The following is a 24,666-nucleotide window of genomic DNA, read 5'->3' on the forward strand; positions in this document are numbered from 1 at the left end:
GCTTAACCAGGAAGAAAAAACTTCAGAGGATTCAGAACAAAATTCTGAAAATGATTCTGAAACTTCCTCCCTGGTTCAGCACCAGTGAACTTCATCAATTAGCCGAAGTTGACACTTTGGATGTTATGTCCAATAAGATAATTGATGCATTTCGACAAAAATCATTGCAGTCTTCAGCTGCATTGATCCGCTCTTTATATAGTTTATAAGTTAGTTTTAAGGTATCCCTTTTCCCTTTTGTACATGTAGGACCTCCTACATTTGAAATCACTGAATAGCGAAAGCTACAATATTTCATGAATAAATGAAAGTTGCTAGTATTTAAAATTGAGGTGAAAAGTCATAGTTTGTGATTGGACACTCAATAATATTTTAACTGAATGAATGTACATGGAAAAGAAATTTGAATAAATATAAATTAAAAAAAAAAAAAAAAAAAAAAAAAAAAAAAAAAAAAAAAAAAACTCGAAAAAAACTAACTCAAAACTCAGAAGCAAATCAAAATAATAATTGTAAACTTGAACAAAGGTTGGATGTTTGTTGGTTGTTTTTTCGCGTTCACGTGGCGGGATTGGGTCGAAAAATTTAAGAATCTAAATATTAAATTGTCAATAATTGGCTCCATCGTCGACATCATCGTTATTTTATAATAAACAGTCAAACTAGTGTGTGATATGCATCCACTAAAACCCTTTGCTTCACATTTCAACTATTGTATTATATTACGCACATATCAACAAATTGAGACTAGAGATGGTCTTAGTAGTGGTAGTTCAGGCTCGGGGCTGAGAAGCTCACGGTGGCCAAGTTGGCGGGGTAGGCAACCTTGGCCACTGGCAGAGCAACCTTGTGGACCACCGGGGCGGCAACGTAGTGCTGGACTGGGGCAACAACCTTGGCCACCGGGAGGACGGCCTTGACGACCTTCTGGGTCAGCGGTTCACGGCGGACGACGGCGTTGAATCCGTTGTGCTCATCGGCGGTGTAGTCCACAACGCGACGGTAACCATCGGCATCGATCAGGGTGTACTGTCCCTTGACGTCATCTCCGTGACGCTCCTCCTGTTGGCTCTTGATGTCTCCGGTGTGGTCATCGTGGACGGAGTACGAGAACTGGTACTCGGCGGGGGCATCGGCGTATTCCACGTGCTTGACGGCAACCGGCAGCAGACCAGCGCTGGCCACGGCAATCAGGGCAGACAGGAGGAAGAACTGCAATGGAACAAAGTCGGATGGATTAGAACACTTTTGTGAGATCTCAGCTTTTCGAGAACATACCTTGAACGCCATTTTAAGTGAATGGGATTTGTTTGTGTTGATTAGACTTGTGCTATGAAATGCTAATAAGCGACTGATACTTTCCTAATCAGCACCAAAAGTATTTATACTAACCATTTGGCTGACCCTGCAATTGCCAACCACATTGGTTTGAAAACTCCTGAACCGGCCCACAGCCATTCAAAACTTCTACGTTCGAAAAATACTTGCAGGCTAGCCGCACCAGTTATAACCGAAACTAGTAGCAGAAGAAATTGTCACCTTTTAGTGGTCTCCATAATTACTTTTCCTGGTCAAATGCTTTTTTTCTCCAATTTTCAGAATATTGATAATATAACCAAAAAAAATCAAACGAAATTTGATTTTATTGATTTTACGATCTTATTAACTAAAAAAATTAAAAAAAAATCCACGCAAATCGTGGTCATATCTTAAAATAATTACGCTTGGTTCTGTTGTGAATGGAAATTGCGATCGCTCGTAAAAATATTTGCATGTTTAAAGAAGTTAATTAAAGCGAAATACATGTCAAATTAAATGCTCAGTGTAAGATCATACGACCGTCATTTTTCGGTCTAGGTCTTGCGTTTGATAAGGTATACTGCCCTATTATGGGTTCATTTATCTGCAAGTGGCCTTTCCCTAGACCAGACTTGTCTTACGTGGTTCGTAGTTTGCAGCACCAACCCAATCTGTTTAATTTGCTGCGTAGAGGTGGATCGTACTAGTTTTATTTACTCAGAACTGCATTCATGTGCGTAGGTTGATTTAGTGTAGCTAAAAAAATTAATAATGTTGTCAATGGAAAGGCTTAAATTAATGAAACAAAGTGCTGAAAACAATACTGTTTCCTGATGTTGACGAATGATGTACGTGTCCTTCAGTCAAAAAAATGAAAAATTTAACAGTGTTTTTCTATTACTTTCTTACAGTACTTTTTTCTCAATTGGCTTTTTTTTTTTTAATCAATAACAAATCTTTAGCTTTGTTTATTAAGGGTCAGACGTTACGGGAAACGGCTGAATCCATATGTGAACTCATCGTGGCACTTATCACAATCTCGTTTAACATTCAATGTTAAAAAATGCATTTGGGACTAGCCAGCTGATGACAAGAATTTTAAACACATTCAGCACAAAATCCAATGACACTGTTAGGTGACTAGGTGACTAAACTTTAAAACTTGCTCACAAGACAAACTACTAATTTGACCAAAAGTTAACCCAAAAAAACCCTAACACAACTTGTTTGTGACAAAGTCTGACGCCAATGCTATTACTTTTGCTGCCATTGGAGCAACACCTAAGGTACCCCGGTTGGTTATCGATTGGAGTGTGTAGGAAATTTCGATCCGACTTACCTTGCCACGCCAAGCCGGTAGACCAGTTTTTACTTTGTTTTTCGAAATCAGCACCGAGAGATGCATTACGGTGGACCGGCGTGGTAGACACGGGGTCATTCCATGTAGTTCGGCTTTTTTCTTAGTATCTCCGGCTAATTCCATATTAGTCGGCCGAAGTGATTGGATTAACATTTTTGTCGCACGCGCTTGACCGGTAATTTACGACCGTTGACAGGATTTGTTGACACCGCGAAGGTCACAATTTCTTCTGCTACCAGTTTGGGTGGCTTGAGGTAGGACCTGCAAGTATTTTTCGAGCGTAGAAGTTTTGAATGGCTGTGGGTCGGTTCAGGAGTTTTCAAACCAATGTGGTTGGCAATTGCAGGGTCAGCCAAATGGTTAGTATAAATACTTTTGGTGCTGATTAGGCAAGTATCAGTCGCTTATTAGCATTTCATAGCACAAGTCTCATCAACACAAACCAATCACATCCACTTAAAATGGCGTTCAAGGTATGTTCTCGAAAAGCTGAGATCTTACAAAAGTGTTCTAATCCATCCGACTTTGTTCCATTGCAGTTCTTCCTCCTGTCTGCCCTGATTGCCGTGGCCAGCGCTGGTCTGCTGCCGGTTGCCGTCAAGCACGTGGAATACGCCGATGCCCCCGCCGAGTACCAGTTCTCGTACTCCGTCCACGATGACCACACCGGAGACATCAAGAGCCAACAGGAGGAGCGTCACGGAGATGACGTCAAGGGACAGTACACCCTGATCGATGCCGATGGTTACCGTCGCGTTGTGGACTACACCGCCGATGAGCACAACGGATTCAACGCCGTCGTCCGCCGTGAACCGCTGACCCAGAAGGTCGTCAAGGCCGTCCTCCCGGTGGCCAAGGTTGTTGCCCCAGTCCAGCACTACGTTGCCGCCCCGGTGGTCCACAAGGTTGCTCTGCCAGTGGCCAAGGTTGCCTACCCCGCCAACCTGGCCACCGTGAGCTTCTCCGCCCCGAGCCTGAACTACCACTACTAAGACCATCTCTAGTCTCAATTTGTTGATATGTGCGTAATATAATACAATAGTTGAAATGTGAAGCCAAGCGTTTAAGTAGAAGAATATCACATTACGTACTGTGCCCTTATATTCCAATTTTGATTCACCAAATTAAGTGATGTGGAATTTTGCAAAAATATTTAAAAATTGTCAACTTTGCGTTTTGATTAAATCCGTATTCACTTTTCAATAGGGCGAATCTGTAGATGTAAACAAACGATCTATCCCTCTTGCTCCTCTGTGCATCGAGTTTTGCGTCGCTTTTTGTAGATTTTCACCTCATGTCTGAAAGATTCAATTTAATCAACTTCTATGTAATGAACCATTTGAACATTCGGGTAATCTTAGAAAAAAAATGGTGTGAAGAAATGAGAACAAAATGGGTAAGGGAACAGCAGCTAATTCCATCGTGCCTCTAATGTTGCAATATTAGCACTTTGACGTTCAAACAAAGCTCATAAAAAGCGTTTAAGTAATGAAAATCAGCCGATTGGATGGAGTTAAGAGCGAGTGCTTAACCTGCTAAACATACGAGAATTTTCCGTAAATCTAAAATTAAAATAAGTTAGAAAAATAAATAAATTGAACAGATTAGTTTGTTTTTGGAAATTGAGCATCCCTGAATTAAATGTTTCCAAAATCAGAGTTGCATTTTTAATTTGATTTTGGTTAACCATGGAAAATTTTCTTGAAATCTTTGGAACTGTTAAAAATCCACCAACGCATTTACCACATTGATCGCACAAAAAAACTGTGGTAGAAAAGTATCCACCGCAATCCACCGTCGCGATAAAATTTTTAACAGTTCGACGCCAACGAATTATTTCAAGAAAATTTACCGCAGTTAACCAAAATCAAATAAACAATGTAACTCAGGTTACCGGAGTACCGGAGAACAAAACAAAAGGAAAAGAACTGATTTCATGCTCAACCTTGAAAAAGACGTTACATAATCGAAACATGATACGCGAGTGGAGAGGAGGGCGCCACAAGGAGAGTTGACCGAATTCGGAGAGGAGAAGTTGAACCAAACAAGAAAACAAGAGCACTTTGTATGAGCTCACGAACTTGCGAGCGTGGATCATCGGCAGACCACAGACAGGACGACGACGACGATGGCAAGGGCCGAATGTGTGTCAATTGGAATTCCTGTCCGCGTGCGAAACGAAAGCGAAAGTCGCGAACATTCACGCGAGAACGAGAGCAATTACCTGGGTAAACGGTGAGGTGTGTGTATGTGTATGCGGGCAGGGTGGATATTTTATAAAGATACCGTCAATTTGAGGAGGCTGTATACAATTTATTTCACGTGGTTGTATGTAATGTACCGTCATCAGAGGTCTGGGGGTAAGTTTAGGTCATACATTTTTTTTTTGATTTTTTGGATATATTATATTTTATATTTTATTTATTTTTAGCATGAAATTAGGAAAAAATACACGAAAATAATTTCAGGTTACTTCAAAATATTATCCTCATTCTCGATAGATTTCTTTAGAGGGTGACGATTCTCGAGATTTTAAATTTTCCGGGAATCGAGAGATAAATTTAGCAATTTCCCGGGAATTCCCGAGACCTGGGAATATTTTTTAGGAAAATTATGGATTTGTTGACATAAATTAAAAAGAACCAAAACAAATATCAAACATTTGTATTGATTTTATATCATTAAGTCATAGTTATTCAAAACAATATAAGTTTAATATCGACACTTTTGCTGCTTTGTGGAAAACTATCAACTTGTTGAAAAAGCTTCTCAATTTTGCTGGTGCATGTTTAATTCAATGGCTTATTGGGAATCAAAACTGCACCGAATTATATTATTTGTTTATTTTTATTCTTGATTCTCCCTTAATGATTTTTCCGGAGTACATATAATGAATTTGTCTGTGTCGTAGTGGGTGCAGTGGTATGCATCAACCTGTTATTTAATTTTTTTGAAAGTTAAAAGTTAAAGATTTTTGCTATACGACAATAAAAATTAAAAGCAACATTTTAAGGTTTTTTCCGCTCTCAACTGTTGATTAGCAGAAAAGGAATGTTAACAGTTACAAGGGAAGCTGAACTGATTATCAACAGTAGGCTTTCTTGCACATTTGAAAAAAATGCCAAAGTTTTACTCAAATAATTAATGATTTATGGTGTTTTTCAAAACTCGAAATTATATGCCTCCAAATTTGAAAATAGAAAAGAGAATCTGCTTATTTTAACAACCTTGGTTTTTAGTTTCTGGGCTGTGACTACTAGCTCAAAAATAATTGGGCTCCCCAACAAATGTTGGGATGTCTTGACATGTTTAATTTTTACTTTCTGAATTTGAGCAATTCTCTACCAAACCCGGAAATGGGTTTTATATGTAGTTTTTTATTTGGCTCAAACTTTGTGGGGGCCTTCCCTATGACCAAATATGCTATTTTGTGTCATTGGTTTACCCATACAAGTCTCCATACAATTTTGGCAGCTGCCCATACAAAAATGGTATGTAAATATTCAAACAGCTGTAACTTTTGAGTGAATTTTCTGATCAATTTGGTGTCTTCGGCAAAGTTGTAGGTATTGTTGAGGACTTTTGAGAAAAAAATAGGTACATGGAAAAAAAATTGCAGATTTTTTTATCAACTTTTTTTTCACTAAAACTCAATTTCCCAAAATACGTATTTTTTGATTTTCGAGATTTTTTGATATGTTTTAGGGGACAAAAATCCGCAACTTTTGAGCCATAGAGAAACATGGTCAAAAATCTGCCGCCGAGTTATGAATTTTTGAAAAAATAGTGATTTTTGGAAAAAATCTAAGTTTTATGCAAAAACAAGTTTGACATTACTTTTTAATGCAAAATTGAATTTGCAATCGAAAAGTACTTTACAGATTTTTTGATAACGGAGCCCTTTATCAAAAAATCTGTAAAGATATAGCCACTGAAAGTTTGATTTTAGCGAAATATTTGCAGTTTTTCGATTTTTTAAAATAATGACCATGAGTGACCATTTCTATAATTTTTTTTTTTTGAAAGGAAATTTGCTATAAATTTGTCTAAGAGACATTGAAGATTGGACCTCGGGTTGCTGAGATAGAGCCACTTTAAGAAAAAGAAACACGAAAATTGAAGTTTTCTAAGTCTCATGAAAACCACCAATCATTTATTAATGCAGGTATCTCAGCAACTAATGGTCCGATTTTCAATGTTATAGCATGAAACATTCGTGAAATTTTCCGATCTCTTCAAAAAAAATATTTTGAAATTTTTTAAATCAAGACTAGCATTTTAAATGGGCGTAATATTCAATGTTTGGCCCGAACTTGGAATTCCAAAGAACATCAACGTAAAAACTTTTATTTCTCGCAATTATAAATTTTTCGTCAATTCTTAGAAATTCTGGAAAAATAGGATTGTAAAACAACTGGACTTATGTGTAATCCATTTCAAAAAACTTTTTGCCCCCCCCCCCCTTTTTCCTCCCCTTCGACTTTGATCAGAGTTTGCAAAATATTTGTAACGGCCTGAATTGAAATTTAAAAGATTTTTTTTTTAATAATTTGAAGGATGTTCATAATTCTGATAATGATAAATTCTATTTCTTAAAATGAAATCGTTTAACTAAACTGTCAAATTTATCACCACTCTGATTCAGCCCAAGTGTGACCCACGTCTGATGCTCTGTCCATCAATGTTCGTATCTTTTATAACAAGCGCTGTTTGGGTTATTCCCCTCCATTTTGGATCTTTACTGAAGGGTGCTTTTTTGGCAACAAGTTGCTCAGACGTTGTGTCAATTTCAATTTTAAACACTCACGTGCGATGTTATTGGGAACAGTTGGTTGCTTGGCTGATAAAATAAATTGGTTTCAACAAAATTAAAAAAAAATCAATGTTAAATAAGCAAATTGTTATTTTTGGTATGAATTAAAATATTTAGGTGAAGTTAATTAAACATGAAATGAATGGTGGTCATTGGAAGTCCGTCTATTAATTTGAATTTCTATAACAAAATATAAAAAGTATTATTTTTTAATTTCAACACAATTATTGATAAGTATTTCATGTAATAAAAACAATTTAATAACTCCATCATATAACGAAATAAAATGAAGCAATCATACTACTTCTAGAACTATTTTACCATCTACTATTCAAATCTCCATCCTAATCTTCGCACACCCTTCCCAAAAAAATGGCAAGGGGTGTGGCAGCCGTAAAATCAATGTCAAGGCCGCGGCCAGCTCATTTCTGACCAAGTTTGTGCGCGGCCAGACCATTTATTGCTCTCTCACGACCCGGCGAGACGCGCCTCCCGTTCTTCGCCGTGTTTGCTCACGAAATCGCCCGCGCACTCGCTCTCTCCTCTCCGCGCATTCCTCTTCGAACGGGCTTAGAGTCTTCGTGGTCACGCTCCGGGGTGGCGGCACTCGGTTTTTGGTCCATTTTGTGATTTGGCGGTAGCGATTGCAAGTAGAGGTGGTTTGGTTAAACAAAAAAATGATCTGAAAATATTGAATAAATATGAAAAAAAAAAAACAAAATGTATTTACCTTTTCATATTGAAATGAAAATCAAAATTTTCTAATCTAGCCTATAATTTTCGTGTGGTCCTTAATATCATTTTCGTCCACTTTCAAAAACTTAAAATGAATTTAAAATTTATGTTGAAAAATGTAGTTTGTAGGATTTTGCTATATTTTTGTAAAATTTATTCGAATTTATAAAACAAAGTGTCCTTAAATCACAACCCGATCATTTCTAGTCTCATTCGGTGGTCGGCTCGGGGTCTCCTTTAATTTTCTCCCCGGCGGAGCTCCCATCTAAATACCGAGAGCGATTGTGCAACCTTAAGTGTCGTGCTGAGAGTTTCGAGTCTCCTCACCTGCCAGTCTGTCTGTCCTGTCCGCCTTCGCGCGCCAGCTTCGTGCCATCGTAGAGCAATGTCAAGCCGGCAGCAGCATAGAAATAGCATTTCAATTTATCTCTCAAAATCCACCCCGTTGGGCAGTTGACCATCGCGAGCCCCAGCATCGGAGGGGGCTAATCTCGTGAGCGATAATCTCCAGAGTTGAGCCGTTTTTGGGCTGCTATTAGATGGAGCGATCGGAGATGTTTCTTTTTTTCGGGTGGATGTTTGATTAGGAGAATATTGGTGTGTTCTTGAGGAAAATAATTCGAACACTCCTAGGTCCTAAGCACAACTATTCAAAATGCTTGTTTGAATAATGAAAAACTTGGTAAAAAGGATGCAACCTCGAGGAACATTGTTCATAAACAAAACTTCATCATCCCGGTACTAGAATCGAACTCACGACCTCTGGATTGTAATTCCAGTAACGCTGCTAGTCAAACCCCATCCCCACCCTGGTCAAAATTCACAGTGAGCAGATTTACTCTTGGAATGAATCTTACTTTGCCGAGCCAGACAGGAATCAAACCTTTCGCTTACAAGGCGAAACTCGTAACCTCACAGCCTCGATTGCTCGGTGAAGTTATATCGTAGAAGTTATATTGGTTCTTGATCAAGAATTTAGGGTTTGTTTTATCTCTTTGAAGAGTTAGGTAAGCAGGTCGATCCTGAAAAAGTTCTGAACAATATACAAAGACTTTTTTTCAATCATCGTTCTAAACTGTAAAAAGATATAAGGACATTTATGCTACATGGAGTTGTTTGTAAGGCGTCCTAAAAATGTAAAAAATTTAACTATCAACAAAATTGATTAAAAATAAATTAAATCATTACCACGATCAATAGTGACTCCTTAACCTTAATCGATTTGGTCCAAATCGACACAGTAATTTTATTTTATTTTATTTGTTGCCTAATGAATCGAGCCAGGGGGTATATCTAGAGATTATTTAAAGTTTTCAATTTATCTTTCCCCCCTACTGTCCATACAAACAATGTACGTAAATATTCGAAAATCTTTTTAATCACTTTTGAAGGAAATTTCTTTTTTTAAATTAACTTATTTTATGCAAAAAAAAAAATCAATATCCTAAAATAAATATTAATTGATTTTAGAAATTATTTGATATGATTTAGTGGACAGAAACCCGCCACTTTTTAGTCAAAGAGAAGTACGACCAAAAAGTTTCTCACCGAGTCATGTTTTTTTTTTTGCAAAAATAGTGTTTTTTTTCGGAAAAATAGAAAATTTATCCAAAAAAATTCAATGAAAAATTTAATTTGCAATCGAAAAGTACTCTACAAAAATATTAATAAATTGCGGCGTTTTCGAGATATGGTCACATAAAATTTGAGTGTTACTAAATAATTGAAGACCAAGCCACGTAGCCCAGTGGTAACGCTTCCGCCTCGTAAGCGGTAGATCGGGGTTCAAATCCCGGCTCGGACCAACACAACTGGTGATCTTTTCCCTTCTGGAATTAATTGCTTAGTAAAGGGAAGTTAGTGTATCGTCACAAACTGGACCTTATCACGACACCTTAGGGAGGCGACCTATGGAATGTTAACATTAACCCTAACATGTTAACATTAAGTTGAGAATGAAACTGCCACTGAATCCGCTTTGTAAATGCCGGCCCCGATACTCTTCAAGGGTGTTCCCCTCAGGAACTGGGAAAGATTTACTTTTTTTACTTTTTAAATAGCTGAAGGTTTTTTTTGATTTTTCAAAAAAGAGCTTATCAGTGAAAATTAAAAAAAAACAACAGGTTCAGAAAACTTTCTAAGATTTCGTCTCAGAAACATTGAATTAATTTTTTAGACAATTTGAAGTGTTAGTCTAGATTGCAAAATTTTAAAAATATTTTTTCTTAGGCAATTTTTTTGGAAAGATTACCGAAAACTAAATTTTGAAAAATATTTGCGACGGCCTTTTTGAAATGGGTCCTTGAGTTAAGTTAAGAGGTTACATACATATAGAAAATCTCACAATTTCATATCACAGAAAATTTAACAAAAATCTTCTGAAAAGATGATTCACAATCACTCCTGAATGTTTTATGAAGATCAGCGATGGAATAAACATCATCAAAAGAAAATCTTTGGATGATCATCAAGAGAAAAAATCCTTAGGGAGCATGGCTCTCCTCTCTCGCGCACGAATGATCGGAACATCTTTTTCATTACTACACTTGCAAGTGTAACGTCACACGTCGAAAAATGACCTGTAAAATTTTGTAGATGGGCAATGTGTGTAAACAAAGTGAAATAAATATTTTTGAGTGGCGCTGACAACGAAATTCACAAAAAAATCATCAGCAGATTGATTTTCTTGGAGAATTTCGGGAGCGATTTTCTTTTGCGTGATTTGCCTCCTCTCTCTTTCGCGGGTGAAGAAAGTTCGCAAGCGAAATTGATTTTTTCGCGATTATTCCATCCCTGATGAAGATTGATAAATATGCGATTAATTTGATATTTTTCCATGCCCAAAGTGAATTTTCAAACGTTATGAACTTTTTTTTCGAAACGCCGAGTTGATTCAGGGGTGTCGTTTTATCTCTAGATTGGATGGACCAATTTTGCTAAAATTTTGGGCAATGAATACATATTCCATTTGTATGACGATCGTGATTTTACGGAAAATATTTTTTTGAAAAAAATTGTCGTAAAAATTTACGTTTTTTGGTCACCCGCAACAGTCACGAACGACAAAACATAGAGAAACATAAAAAGTTACTTTTTAAAAAATCGCAATAACTCGTGATGATTACAAGCAAACCCCTTATGTTTATATATCTTTTTTTTAACTGTCTGTTCTACAACTTTGTAGAACATTGTTACACTCTTAAAAATAACTCTGCAAGGTTAAAAAACACGAAATTTTCGATTGAAATTTTTTGTTTAATATGAAAATATTACCTTCCTAGGTTATTGCAGATTCGAAAAGTACATTGAATTTCTCATAAAACTATATATCTCAAAATTTTTAACAGCCGAGTAAAGAAAAATTACAGAATTTTAAAACCAAGCGTCCATTTTTACATAAACTGAAAAATGAGGTTATATAGTAGAATGTAACAAATTGGATCATTTTTGCGGGCATTTCAGGGCATGATCCCTTAAGTGTACTGACCCCGAATCCCAAATATGAGCTTAATTGGTTGCGACAGGACCTGGTGCTTTGACTTTGAATTTCAAATGGGATTTAACCCGTAAAATCGGTGCGTTTTGGTTTTTGTCAGTTTTGAGCCCCTTAACGTTTTTTGCATTTTTATAAATTCTGTAACATTTTTAATAGTGGACGAATCGTTTCGCGCTCTTCGGCAAAGTTGTTCCCTGGAACACGGACTATGAGTTCATGAGGTTTTTGAAAAATGCAAAAATCTTTAAGGGGCTGAAAACTGGCAAAAACCAAAACGCACCGATTTTACGGGTTAAATCTCATTTAAAATTCAAAGTCAAAGCGCCAGGTACTGTCACAACCAATCAAGCTCATATTTATGATTCGGGCTCAGTACACCTAAAGGGTCACGCGCTGGAATGCCCGCAAAAATGACCCATTTTGTTACATCCTATTATATAGTAATACAATCTGCCAATTTATTATTGTAACAAATTAAACTCTTTTCACTTTCACCTCTGACCACCGGTGTCAATCTAATGAAATAATTATCGATCAATTCTTTCAGCTAGCTTCAATCGCGACCAATTTCGTCACCTCTCTCGCGCCAAGAGTGTGTCACTCAACGGAGCCGGCAACAACCCTTCAGGGAGGATATCTCTCCGGCTGCGATTGAAGTTTGTTTTCGCTACAATTCCCCGCCACGCTTCCTCATTTTCATTCAACCTCCGCCTCCTTCCTCATTTGCGCGGCGCTGAATGAACTGGCGGTTGCGTGCGCTGCTGTTCACTAGGCTGAGCTGAATGAAACAATTTTTGCAACATTTGGCCTGCCCTCGGGGCACGAGCAGCGGCGGCGGACAGAGGAGTGCTTTTGCACAGATCGACCCAGTGACGACGACGGTTCGAGGTCCGAAGGAAGAAATAATATTTTTGCATGAACCTTCGCAGGCCCGAAAAACGAATAAAAAAATAAACGCAAATTATTGACGTGACACGACCGACCGAACTGTGTCTCTGCGATGACCGAAGAACTTGCGTTCGTCGGGTCGATTGTATAAAAACCATAGTTGAACTCTCAATCAGCACAGTTCAGCGAGATCATTCCAACAGAACCATCACATTAATCCTTTCAGTGACCCGGGTGTCTGACTAGAGTTCTAACCAGCGTGACGATGGCATTCAAAGTAAGATTCTGCCTGTAAAAGTGTTGAAGAAGAGGTTCTAATTCAAATTTCTCTTGTTGTACCCAGTTCCTTGCAGTTTTCGCCGTTCTGGCCGTGGCCGCTGCCCAGCACTACGATCCCCACTACTACCAGCCTCAGCCTCAGTACCACCAACCCCAGTACCATGCCCAGCCTGCCCTGGTGAAGACCGTCCAGCCAGCCATCGTCAAGACCATCCAGCCCGCTCTAGTCAAGACCGTGAAGCACGTCGAGTACCCGGATTCCCCCGCCGAGTACCAGTTCCAGTACTCCGTCCACGATGACCACACCGGAGACATCAAGAGCCAACAGGAGGAGCGTCACGGAGATGACGTCAAGGGACAGTACACCCTGATCGATGCCGATGGTCACCGTCGCATTGTCGACTACACCGCCGATGAGCACAACGGATTCAACGCCGTCGTCCGCCGTGAACCCCTGGAGGGACACAAGATCGTCAAGACCATCGCTCCGGTTGCCAAAGTGATTGCCGCCCCGGTCGCCAAGGTGTACAGCCCAGTGGCCAAGGTTGTCGCTCCGGTGCACTACGGACACCCGGAACCCCACTACTCGCACTACTAGAGAGATCATTAGGCAGCATACCTCAGCACTGATCCCATCTATGTCTCATTCTTAGGCTACACAATATGCCATATTTTCATCTCTTAGCTGTTATACCTCACTCTCACAAACTAGTTTAATTTAACCGCATATGTAAATAAACAAATTTATAATTGAAATGAAAAAACTAATTTGTTCTTTTAACGTATAAAAACATAAGCCTCATGTGCGTTATCAAACTTGAAATGTTGGAATTATATACAAAGTTTCGTTTGGTAATTTTTAGGTTTCTTGATATTTTTTTAATGAAATTTTTAAAGAGGAGGAAAATTGTATTAGCCTTATAAAAAAACATTGTTCTACATGTTAAATTAGCATAGCATAGCATTAGTGTCTACCCGTAGATGCTACTTCGTATTGACCAGGATTTCCCCTAAAATTGCCTGGTGGACTACAGATAAAAAGTAGGAAAAATAATCATCCCTTCGCAATTTTCAACGGTTCTTATCATGCTGATCAATACTGACGCCGGCCACATCCAGTGGTAAGACACGGGGGAGTGGATGGGAATGATAGTCCGATACTTGAGTGATGGAGACCGCTAAATCAGCTGCGTCTCCGACAAATTATCACACGAGTTTTCAGGGGTTAGTAACATATGTATGAGGTCAGGATTCACTGTGGTAGGTGAAGTGACTATAAGCAAATGTTTTATCGGTTGAAATTTTAATAATCTTGGTAGCCAGCCGCGGAAAGATACATAATTGATTATTTAAAAAGTTTTTTTAATCGAACGTGTGCAAACCGAGCAGTAGTGCTATGGGATGGACTTATCAGTATGTTTTTACTGTTAGTACAATTCAGATAACGCGAACAAATTAAAAAAAATACTAAATAAAAAACGCTTTACTCTTCATAAAATGGATAGTTTGATGAGTTAATACTAAAACTGCTAGTTGGAATAAATTATTACATTCAACGCATTTGAAAGAAAACAGGAAACCGCGTAATAATTTGTGATGAAATTAAAACAAAAATATAATCGAACTATAACGGCGGTGTGCCTTCCGACCAGCAATGATAAAAGAAGAACTTATGAAAAATAAAATATCAAATAAAAGGCCCGTTACTCGCAATCAAATTTTAACAACGATACAAAGAAAATGGAAGAAATGGATATGCAAAAATGAGTATAGGCGTTTCCGTGGCTGGCGCACTAATGATGCCATTATTCTATTATAACGACAAATCACGCCCTGCACACAAAAAGCGTCACAAAAGAAACGAAAATTTAAACGAAAAATCAGTTGCGTTTTTCATTGACAAAAACTTTGGTACCCAGACATGTATAGGTCATTGCTAAAATTTTCAAATTATCGCAGTTTTAGTGAAAAAAGTTGATTTTTACCCGTTTTCGTCATTTTGCCGTTTGTGCGCGCGGCGCGTCGAAAAACCCAGTTTTTTATGTTTAAAAAATCATATCTCCGAAACGTGTTAATGGATATTCGCAATTTTTGATATGTTGTGTAAAATATAACAAGGAATCAGGAAAAAAAATTTCAGACATGGGCTCTTTGGTCCCGAGACCTTGAAATCGGCAAATGAAATTTTCATAGGACCTTTTCAAATATTCAGCTAGTTTTTTTGGACCTCAACATATTTTTTCATAGAAGTCCAACTAATAACCTTTCTTTTGAATTGTGGCGCTCCATAATTGGTTCAGCCGTTCCGGAGATATGTTTTTTTGAAAAAAATGTGGCTTTTGCGAAAATCGACCAAAACCGCAATTTTATGGACCACCCTATTTCGGATAGGACTACCCTAATCGCCAAACAAAAAAAAATGCGGGTCTAATTATTAGGGCCAAAGAACCCCCACTCCAAATTTGAGCCAAATCGGAGCACTTTTGATTTCGAGACTTCCTGTTTGACGTGGAATGGCTGTATAGTCACATTTTACCAAAACAACATATTTGTTTGAATCAGGGCTTTGGAGTCGGAGTCGGAGTCGGAGCCGGAGTCGGTGGAGTCGGGTTTTTTGGGGACCTGGAGTCAGAGTCGGAGCCGAAGTCGGCTAAATTTTATGAGCAGGAGTCGGAACCGAAAATTTCTGATAACCCGGAGTCGAAGTCGGAGTCGGAAACGAAAAACGAAACTATTGGCACTACGCCCCCCGGGGCATGGCCTTCCTCTAACGTGGGATTTCTGCTCCATTGGAGTCGGAGTTATCATAAATAAAAAAATGTGCTATTATTATTGTTCAATATTTGCTATAAAACAGCTTAAATGATTAATCCTCTTACCCATTATGCATTGTTATATTTAAAAAATAACAAACAATATTGGTTTTGTAGTCCGAAATATTCAATTGAATCTTGACTGCTTCCCTTTCAATTCAAATTCGACCAAATTTTTTCTAAATCTTTCTGAAAAAGTACACACACAGTCATCTTTTACACCGATAGCGAAAGTCATGGAGGTTTTAAGTAAATCAATTTTCAGGAAAAAAGTTACGAGGTACATAAAAAGATAAAAAATAATAATCGCTGTTTTTGGAAATCGGAAAAAGTCACTGACAGTATAACTCTTTCAACAAATAATCAAAGGTTACAACAATTTATTACTTAGAATTCAACATGCCCATTTTGTTTATTACTAAGTACAAACAAATCAAGTGTTGCATTTAAAAAAGTTGAAACTGAAAAAAATATCAGGAAAAGTTGCAACTTATTTTGAAATAATCATTGAATATGTTAAATAAATCGATTATCTTAATGTAAACTATTTTTCTACTAAAATCTGAGAATATTGATCCATGACAAACTATTTTGATATCGTTGCAAATTATCGTTGAAAAAATCGCAAGATTACAGTTCCAGAAAGGAACTAATAAAAAATGTATAGAAAAATATGATAGAATTTTGATTTATTTTTGAAATATAAGAAAAAAATAAATTAAATATTATTCAACCGGTATCAATTTTCTCATACAGTATGTCCCACGCCAAAATGATAGAAGGTGATTATCATTGAAAATCAAAGGACCTTTAAAAATCTTTTTGGAATGGTGGCTAAAAGGTCATTTTGACATATTCGTGATCTAGACAGTATTTTACCTGTGGATTTTAGCTTTTATCCAAATTTAAGTTTTTCATATATTTTGATGAAGGCGCACGTTTAAGGTGAAGCGCAAATGATTTTGAAATTATAGAAAATTTAACAATTGAAAATAATTATAAATTCCTAGGTAAAATATTTTCTAGATCTCGGATATTTGAAACGGGCCCCTTAAGCGTCCTTTCCACGAAGACATTTTTTAGATACATTGATTTGCATTAATAATCTCTTTTAGCCATGGCGTGATGTCTATGTATGTCTTAAAAAATCAATGGAGCTTAAAAAAAAAGTTTAATTTTAAATTTGTTATTTAACGGTGCACATCAACCAATGCTTTTGCACCAAGATTTTTGTTACAGACATTTTAGTATTTCCAAAAGTACGGGAACATTCGATACAATTTTGTATTCATCCCCTAAAGTACTATAAATGATTTGCAACATAGTTTGACTATTTTTACAATCAGATTGTTGAAGGATTTGGTCCGTAAGTTTTACAATTTTAGAGACAACAACTTCCTTGGTTGCTGTGTACCCTTAACAAAAAAATCAAAGTGGCTATAATAGACACTGTTCTTCTTATAAATGTCAGAATAAAAGTAAGTAAATTGAATTTATAGGTTAAATCTATCATCAAGGCCAGTTTTTTTAATGATTCATTTAAAAAATATCAATTTTATATTTAAATTTATTAGATTTTATTAAATTAAAAGTAAATTTGAGGTTAACTAAATAAATCCAAAAATAATTGCCTTGAAAATACTTGTACTTGTAACTTGTTACCTAGAAACTCTTTTTTCCGTTTTGTGATTCAAACTTATTTTCCTTGAGAAAATCGTAATACTTAGAGAGTATTTAAATAATCCTATTTATCAATGTTTTCAAAATAATAAACAAACTTTTGAAACATTTTAAAATATGTGAAATCGAAGTCGGCTAGAGTTGGTAGGCCGGAGTTGGAGTCTGAGTCGGAGTCGGTTGGGCCTGAAAGCCGGAGCCGGAGTCGGAGTTGGAGTCGGCTAATCTCAGAAAGCCTGAGTCGGAGTCGTTTAAAATATGACCCGACTCCGCAGCCCTAGTTTAAATGACCTCTTTCATTCTATGACACGTAGTCCAGTGGTATACTTCCGCCTCGTAAGCGGTAGTTCAGCGTTTCAAATCCCGGTTCAGACCAACACAACTGGTGATCTTCACCCTTCTGGATTTGATTGCTTCGTAAAAGGAAGGTAGTGTACCATCACAACCTGTACCTCATCACGACACCTTAGGGAAGCCGCTTTGTAAATGCGGCCCCGATACTCTTTATGGGTCATCATAGAATATTCCTTATCTTTTCATTCTTAAAAAACACGCATTTTAAGAGAATCGGCAATCCATGTATACAAAAAAGGACGAATACTTGTCTTGATAATCGCATTGACTGATGACTGAACGTGTTCTTCACTTTTGTAGAATTTCAGAGTTTTGTTCGAAATGGACAAGAACAAACACAGAAACTGTTACGTCTTGATTCACTTTGTATTTCCTTCAGTTGATAGTTAATATCACGGCTATTTACACATATTTACAACTAGATAACACTCCAACATTCCGGAAAACGGTCTCTTCCGGAAGTTGACGGTTTGCGTTGGCACTAAGGGGTAGGTTTGGGTGTTGAGGTCGGTCGGTATTCTGGCGATTTAGTAGTGGTAGTTGGCAGAGTGTCCGCTGAACTGGACGTGGTTGACGGTTTCCGGGTGCGGGGCGTAGGCCACCTTGGCGACGGCTGGGACGGCCACCTTGGCAATCGGGGCAGAGTACACCTTGGTCACCGGAGCTGGGGCAATGTACTTGACGGGGGCGGGGGCGACGTACTTGACGGGGGCTGGAGCCAGGTATTTGACGGGAGCTGGGGCAAGATATTTGACCGGAGCCGGAGCGTAGGCAACCTTAGCAACCGGGGCGATGGTCTTGACGACCTTGTGTCCCTCGAGGGGCTCACGGCGGACGACGGCGTTGAATCCGTTGTGCTCGTCAGCGGTGTACTCGACAATACGGCGGTAACCGTCGGCATCGATCAGGGTGTAGACTCCCTTAACGTTGTCTCCGTGGCGTTCCTCCTGCTGGCTCTTGATGTCTCCGGTCTGGTCATCGTGGACATCGTAGGCGAACTGGTACTCGGCGGGGGTATCCGGGTACTCGACGTGCTTCACGGTCTTGACCAGAGCGGGCTGGATGGTCTTGACGAGGGCCGGCTGAACGGTCTTCACCAGGGCAGGCTGGGCATGGTACTGGGGCTGGTGGTACTGAGGCTGAGGCTGGTAGTAGTGGGGATCGTAGTGCTGAGCGGTGGCCACGGCCAGCAGAGCAAACAGAGCAACAAACTGACGGAAGAAACACAAACATGAATTAGACAGATATTCCAACTGATAACAGTCCTTTAGAACAACCAGTTCTTATCACACTTATCACAACTCCCCCACAAACACTTGTTCTAGTAGTACGAACTTACTTTGAATGCCATTTTTCACTAAACTTCAAATCGCTTCGAACCTGCGAAACTAGATCTACAGAAGAGACACGACGGCGGTGAACTGTGCTAATTCGTTGCAAAGTTTCAGTATATATACCACAAGAGATTAGCTAGGGCCCCGCCGGGGTGGCATGCGTCAGACCTAAGGCGGCAAATCCGCACCCTGTTAAATCTGTATCGAACTAATTTTTCGGTGAAAAGACCACGCACCCCGAGTATCCAACGACCCTCTCGCGCTCTCACTCACACTCACCGTCCGACCGACCGTCCGTTTCCCATCAGGTACTTGGCCCGAGAAAGATAAACGCTACCATTATTAGTTATTGTTACCTTTTAAACGGCCTAACAACCACCAGAAGAGTATTGGCCACACCTTGGTGGTCGACCGCAGCCGAGAGCACCGCGGGGTCCATGAGTCCTAAGCCCAGAAAGAGAGCACACCTGCTTCGGTAGAAGTGGCTTGTACGAAATCATCTCAAGAGACCGGTCAATTCTGCGAGGTGCGTGTCTTTGAGGTTTCAAAAGCCACTTCAAACGCTCCAAGAATGGTGGACAGTCGTGTCGTGCTTCCTACCGGGTACACCCAAAGAACGTTCGTTACGCCAGCAAACTTGTTTTTTTTTTATTTTGAAATGTTACAACTTACCTATAACAATATTGCGAATCTTAATCATAATATACAGTCCAGACTCGATTATCCGAACTTTCGATTATCCGAAGCTTCGATTATCTGAAGTTCGATTATGGACCCCATTTTAATCAAATTTGTGTTGTTGATTGGCTTTTAGCATAGCAAATAAATTTTTTCAGTATTTTAACACCGCCATTTTGGCCGCCATCTTGGATTTCATAACACTTTATAACATATTTGAGGTTATATTCAAGCTCCACAATCAGAAACAAGACAACGATTTTTTTTATTGATTCGACTATCTGAAGTGAAATTTTGCCGAGGCTTTTGGATAATCGAGTCTGGACTGTAATATAATACAATAATTTCTGTTATTTCTGATTTATGCTGTCAAATCAGATTTGTGTGTTAACTGGTGCGGTCATTTGTATATGAATGAGAATGTATAGTTTTTTCTTTCAATTATCAATGGACTAACAAAATCCCCAAACCGCAGAGACCCAACAAGAACTCCCCAACATCATTGGCCTAAGCCGACAAAAGCTCGCAACCAAAGCAGAGCTTTAATTCAATTACGACCGGTCGCAAGCTCTCTTTCCCATGCCAATTGACCAGATCCGGTCCCTAGGGCCATTGGACGGGGCCGGCTGGAAATTGGTGCACTTCGGTTCAAGTTCACGTGATTTATGACACTTTTTTTCGGAGAGCAGTCTTTGATTGACGCCTTCGGGGCAAACCGGCGAGGTGGCCATTTAGGGCCCCAACTCTGTCTCACAGCAGCATGTGGTCGTAAAGTTTCACAATTCTGACACTCGCTGGGAAGTGAACTGAGTGGGGTAGACTTAGTTCTAGAAAGGACTCAACTTATGAGTGATTTAATCTGCGCTCAACGCTACATAATGAGTGACGCGATTGACACGATGGCGATCGGATTAAGGCAGTGGCCGTCGTGTGGTCGTTTTGGTGATTTGTGATGGTGAAGGTTCTGGAGGTTTGGTTTTTTGTGTGACACTTCTAGGCCCGGGTTGTTATTGAACGTTTCTAGAATATTTTGGTCGAGGTCAAACTTCAATAAGGCATGGAATGTAAAGCAAATGGTTTGAAGTGGATGTTAGACCCATTGTTTGAGCCAAGGGAATTAAATATAATGTTTTATTGACAGATTTTTTTGTTGCCATAAACTTAGATTTTTTTTGGCGAATTTGGTAAAATTTACCGATTTTCCAACTGCTGCACGATTGGTTCGGTATAAGTTCAGTTTAGCGATCGATCATTTTTAATTGTGCAAGCCTTATGCATTAGGGTGCCCAGAATATGGGACTTTTTTCAAAACCTTGCTCCACAAGCTGAATATTGTTCCTGGACCTATTTTAGGACTCTGGGCCAAATATGAGCAAAATCGGTCATCGTTTACCCATTGATACTCGGAGGTGAAGTTTGTATGGGAAAAACCGAAAAAAATGTATGGAAAACCCAAGTTTCTTACGGTTTGGTCTGCACGGTGCGCTACTTGCATCCAAATATTCCCAAAAGTGAGATTCTTATTGAAAATTTAATGCTCTACAACTTTGTAGAACATACCAAAACTGTAAAACTCGATCCTGAAAAGTGATTAACGATTTAAAAAATACATTTTTGTATGTAAAACATTTTTTTCACCAACTTTAGCTGGGGTATCAATGGGTTAATCTCATCCAATTTTGCTCAAAATTTACACAGATGCTTAAAATAACCCAAAAAACCGTTTTCCGCTAGTGTGGTCATTTTTTCTGGGCACCCTATGCATGCATGCATCTATGCATTCTAGAAAATGATTTTATTTTTTTTAAATAAAAAATATATATTTTATGTGTGTGTGTGCGTGTGTGTGTTTTTTTCTCGAAAATCGTGTTATAGATCAGTTCTGAGCACGTTTTATTTTTTAACAGGGGCAAGACAGGACCATACTTTTTTCTCAATTTTAACACTATTGTGTTGGTTTGTTTTTTTTTGTGGAAAGTAAAAATGATAAAAATTAAAATGTAGAAAAGAAGGGTCAAATGTTTGTAACAAGGTTGTTCACGATAAAATTATGTAGGAACAATAAGGATAACGATAGGTCTATCGTTATTGTCATGGCGACAACCTATCGTTAACGTTATTTAGATAATTCTATTGGCGATAATCTTATCGACGGATGATAACTAATTTTCTATGTATTCCAAAAAATGACCCAATCCAACCAATTAATATTTAATTTTTGAGGCTTTTAGTAAGGATATTTTTTTTCTCTAAAAATCGTATTTTTTAAAAGTACTCAAATTTTCATAAAATACAAAAAATTAATACTCAAACTGTCATAATTCGCAACATCGGTAACGAAGCGAAATCTTGAATTCATTTTCAACTTTTTCAAATTTACACTCAAATTTACACTAAATATAATTATAATTGATGAGAGTTCGACTGTTGTTATTATTTTGAGTTTGATCGGCTACTCAGTCTGGGCAAAGTGAAACGCTGTTTATGCTGTGTCCGACGTTTCAGCGCTGATTGGCGCCTTCTTCAGGGGGAACTATTAATTAATAATTTATTGTTAGAAACACATAGTAGAGGACTTATTACAGAAACCAAACATAGCTTGACGTTTCTTGTTAACTGCCTTTTCTAAGGCGTCATAAAATCCATCAAAAGCTGGTGGTACACTGACTAAAATTAACAAATAATGTGAGATTAGGGCATTACGGGACACTGAATTTAACATTTAAATATCTCACACTGTCGCTATGGTCACACATTTTGTGACGGTTCGAGTTACTTTGTTCGGGATATGATTAGGGCAGTAAGGGGTATCATTTTCAACGGGTACGCATTGGGTCGAAATGTGCGGGCGAATTTGATGTGTGTCAGTGTGTTGGGGTCTAATAGAGTGTAACACAGAAGCGTAAGCTGTGTTCAATCCATCAACATCCACTCTGTGGTTTACTGTGTGTTGAGTGTTGAAGATGTGGCTCATTTCTAAAAATGGCAGTGTGTGTGACATAAAAGTTGTGTCTACAATTTTTGTGTTATTAATTTGAAAACGGTGGCCTGTGTTTACACGATGTTCAAGCAGAGCAGTTTTGTCTCTGATGCTATCCATATCCGTCTCAGTGTTTGTGTGATCTGTAACAATTCAGTAACAACTTTTCAAAAGGGCAAATCCCTCAGAATCATGTAAAGCGAACAAAACTGATTCTAAAACACCCTCCAACATCTCAAAATTCCGAAACTACGTAGTTTTACAAGCAAAAAAACAAAAGGGCTAATCAACAACATCAATCAAAACAAACCAAATTGAGTTTCCGCCCTTGTGTTTTCACCCAATCACGAGGGGCGAATGTAGTATTTTCTGCAAGTTCCCACGTATATTTAGAAACACAAAATTTTCGCTATAATTTTGTAAATTTTAACCTGACAATCCTCAAAATGGATCAAAATGTATGTTTCTGATGTCTCTGACCACAATTCCACAGCAAACACAGATTTGTACACGGAACAAAATCCGGTTTGCGGAATCGCAAACTTTGCTTCCGATTTGCTCTACCAATCGCAAACCTCCGTTTACACCCGTCAGCAGGAAGCATTGCTTCCAATATCGCAAACGGTGATTTTCGATATCGCAAACGTAACGCCGTAACGCATGCCTGCCAAAAGTACGCAGCACGCAGCCACTACAATATTTTCTGTTTTGAATTGACCGTTGCTTTTCAAATTTTGGATGGAAATAAGAAGAAGAAGAAGAAAAGGTTTCAATGTTTTTATTTATTTATTCATAATTCAAAACAAAATCAAAGCAATTGTTTGAGTGGTTTACTACGGAATTTCGGTTATTCTGATCTAGTCGTCCAGGATGTCCGCGGGGCAGCAGGTTACTGCTGGGCGTCGGTGCCACCGTTAGCATGTTACTCGGCGTCGGGGCCACCCGGATAGAGGTGCTGAGACCGGTGCAGCATGCTCGGGTCGTCAATCTGGCTGATTTCCAGCGTCGCGCAACGAGCTAGCACGTCCCTTGAGCGGATTCGCGTACCGCCAGAAGCCCTGGAGGTTGACCGCCGACCTTCACCTCGAGAATCGACTTGAGCGGAGTGGCCTCCACTAGAAGACCGTCCGCCTGGAACAAGTTCCCAGCGAAAGAGAACACCAAATTAAATTTCAATATTATCGTTCTTCGACTTTTTTAGAATAAAAAAAACTCTGAAATTCTAAAAATTTATTGTAAAAACGGAATCGGGCCCTTTTTAACCTTACAGTTTCAATTCTCAAAAATTCTCCAAAACTATCTAAAAGTCTCAAAAAACTTCAAAAATTCTCAAAAATTCTTAAAAATTCACTGAAATTCTCTAAAATCCTCTAATTTTTTCTCAAATTCTCTCAAATTATCTAAAATTTTCTAAAATTGTCTTAAAATTCTCAAAAATTCTCTAAAATTTTCCGAAATTCTATAAAATAATCAAAAATTGTCTAAAATTCTCAAAAAATCTCAAAAAACTTCAAAATTTTCAAAAAAATCTCAAAAATTATCAAAAATTCTATAAAATTTTCCTAAATTCTCTAAAAATTCTCTAAAATTCTCTTAAAATTCTCTAAATTTCTCTAGAATTCTCTAAATTTCTTTAAAATTTTCTAAAATTTTCTAAAATTCTCTAAAATTCACAAAAATTCTCTAAAACTTTCTGAAATTCTCAAAAATTCTCAAAAATTATTAAAAATCTTGAAAATTCTAAAGAATTCTCTATAATTCTCTAAAATTCTCTAAAATTCTCTAAAATTCTCCAAAATTCTCTAAAATTCTCTAAAATTCTCTAAATATCTCCAAAATTCTCTAAAATTCTTTAAAATTCTCCTAAACTCTCTAAAACTTTCTAAAATTATCAAAAATTCTCTAAAATTCTCTAAAATTCTGTAAAATTCTCTAAAAATCTCTAGAATTCTCCAAAATT

At 38.1% G+C, this 24,666-nt stretch overlaps 4 protein-coding genes across 4 annotated transcripts in view; 2 read left to right on the plus strand and 2 right to left on the minus strand.

The window, feature by feature from the left end:
- Positions 1-753: 753 nt before the first annotated feature.
- On the minus strand, positions 754-19,335 carry LOC120424888 (uncharacterized). Its single transcript, XM_052706935.1, has 7 exons — positions 19,054-19,335; positions 18,245-18,925; positions 13,145-13,324; positions 12,931-13,093; positions 3,161-3,659; positions 1,279-1,330; positions 754-1,212 (listed from the first exon to the last, which is right to left on the minus strand). The coding sequence occupies exons 1-7, from the start codon at positions 19,063-19,065 to the stop codon at positions 760-762; spliced, it is 2,040 nt and encodes a 679-aa protein (XP_052562895.1). The 5' UTR covers positions 19,066-19,335; the 3' UTR covers positions 754-759.
- On the plus strand, positions 2,648-3,713 carry LOC120424925 (larval cuticle protein A2B-like). Its single transcript, XM_039589216.2, has 2 exons — positions 2,648-3,132; positions 3,199-3,713. Exons 1-2 carry the CDS (start codon positions 3,121-3,123, stop codon positions 3,649-3,651), a joined length of 465 nt encoding a protein of 154 aa, XP_039445150.1. The 5' UTR covers positions 2,648-3,120; the 3' UTR covers positions 3,652-3,713.
- Positions 12,711-13,634, plus strand: LOC120424924 (larval cuticle protein A2B-like). Its single transcript, XM_039589215.2, has 2 exons — positions 12,711-12,868; positions 12,935-13,634. Exons 1-2 carry the CDS (start codon positions 12,857-12,859, stop codon positions 13,466-13,468), a joined length of 546 nt encoding a protein of 181 aa, XP_039445149.1. The 5' UTR covers positions 12,711-12,856; the 3' UTR covers positions 13,469-13,634.
- Positions 19,336-22,371: 3,036 nt separating the features above from the next.
- LOC120424887 (uncharacterized) overlaps positions 22,372-24,666 on the minus strand; it is a 12,473-nt gene continuing 10,178 nt past the window's right edge. Inside the window, exons 3-5 of the mRNA XM_052706936.1 lie at positions 23,777-23,837; positions 22,621-22,849; positions 22,372-22,393 (exon numbers count right to left, since the gene is read on the minus strand). Of these exons, the coding sequence (XP_052562896.1) occupies positions 22,372-22,393; positions 22,621-22,849; positions 23,777-23,837 (312 nt within the window). The remainder of the gene's footprint in view (positions 22,394-22,620; positions 22,850-23,776; positions 23,838-24,666) is intronic.

Source organism: Culex pipiens, chromosome 2 (assembly GCF_016801865.2).
Source record: "Culex pipiens pallens isolate TS chromosome 2, TS_CPP_V2, whole genome shotgun sequence".
Lineage (NCBI taxonomy): Eukaryota > Metazoa > Arthropoda > Insecta > Diptera > Culicidae > Culex > Culex pipiens.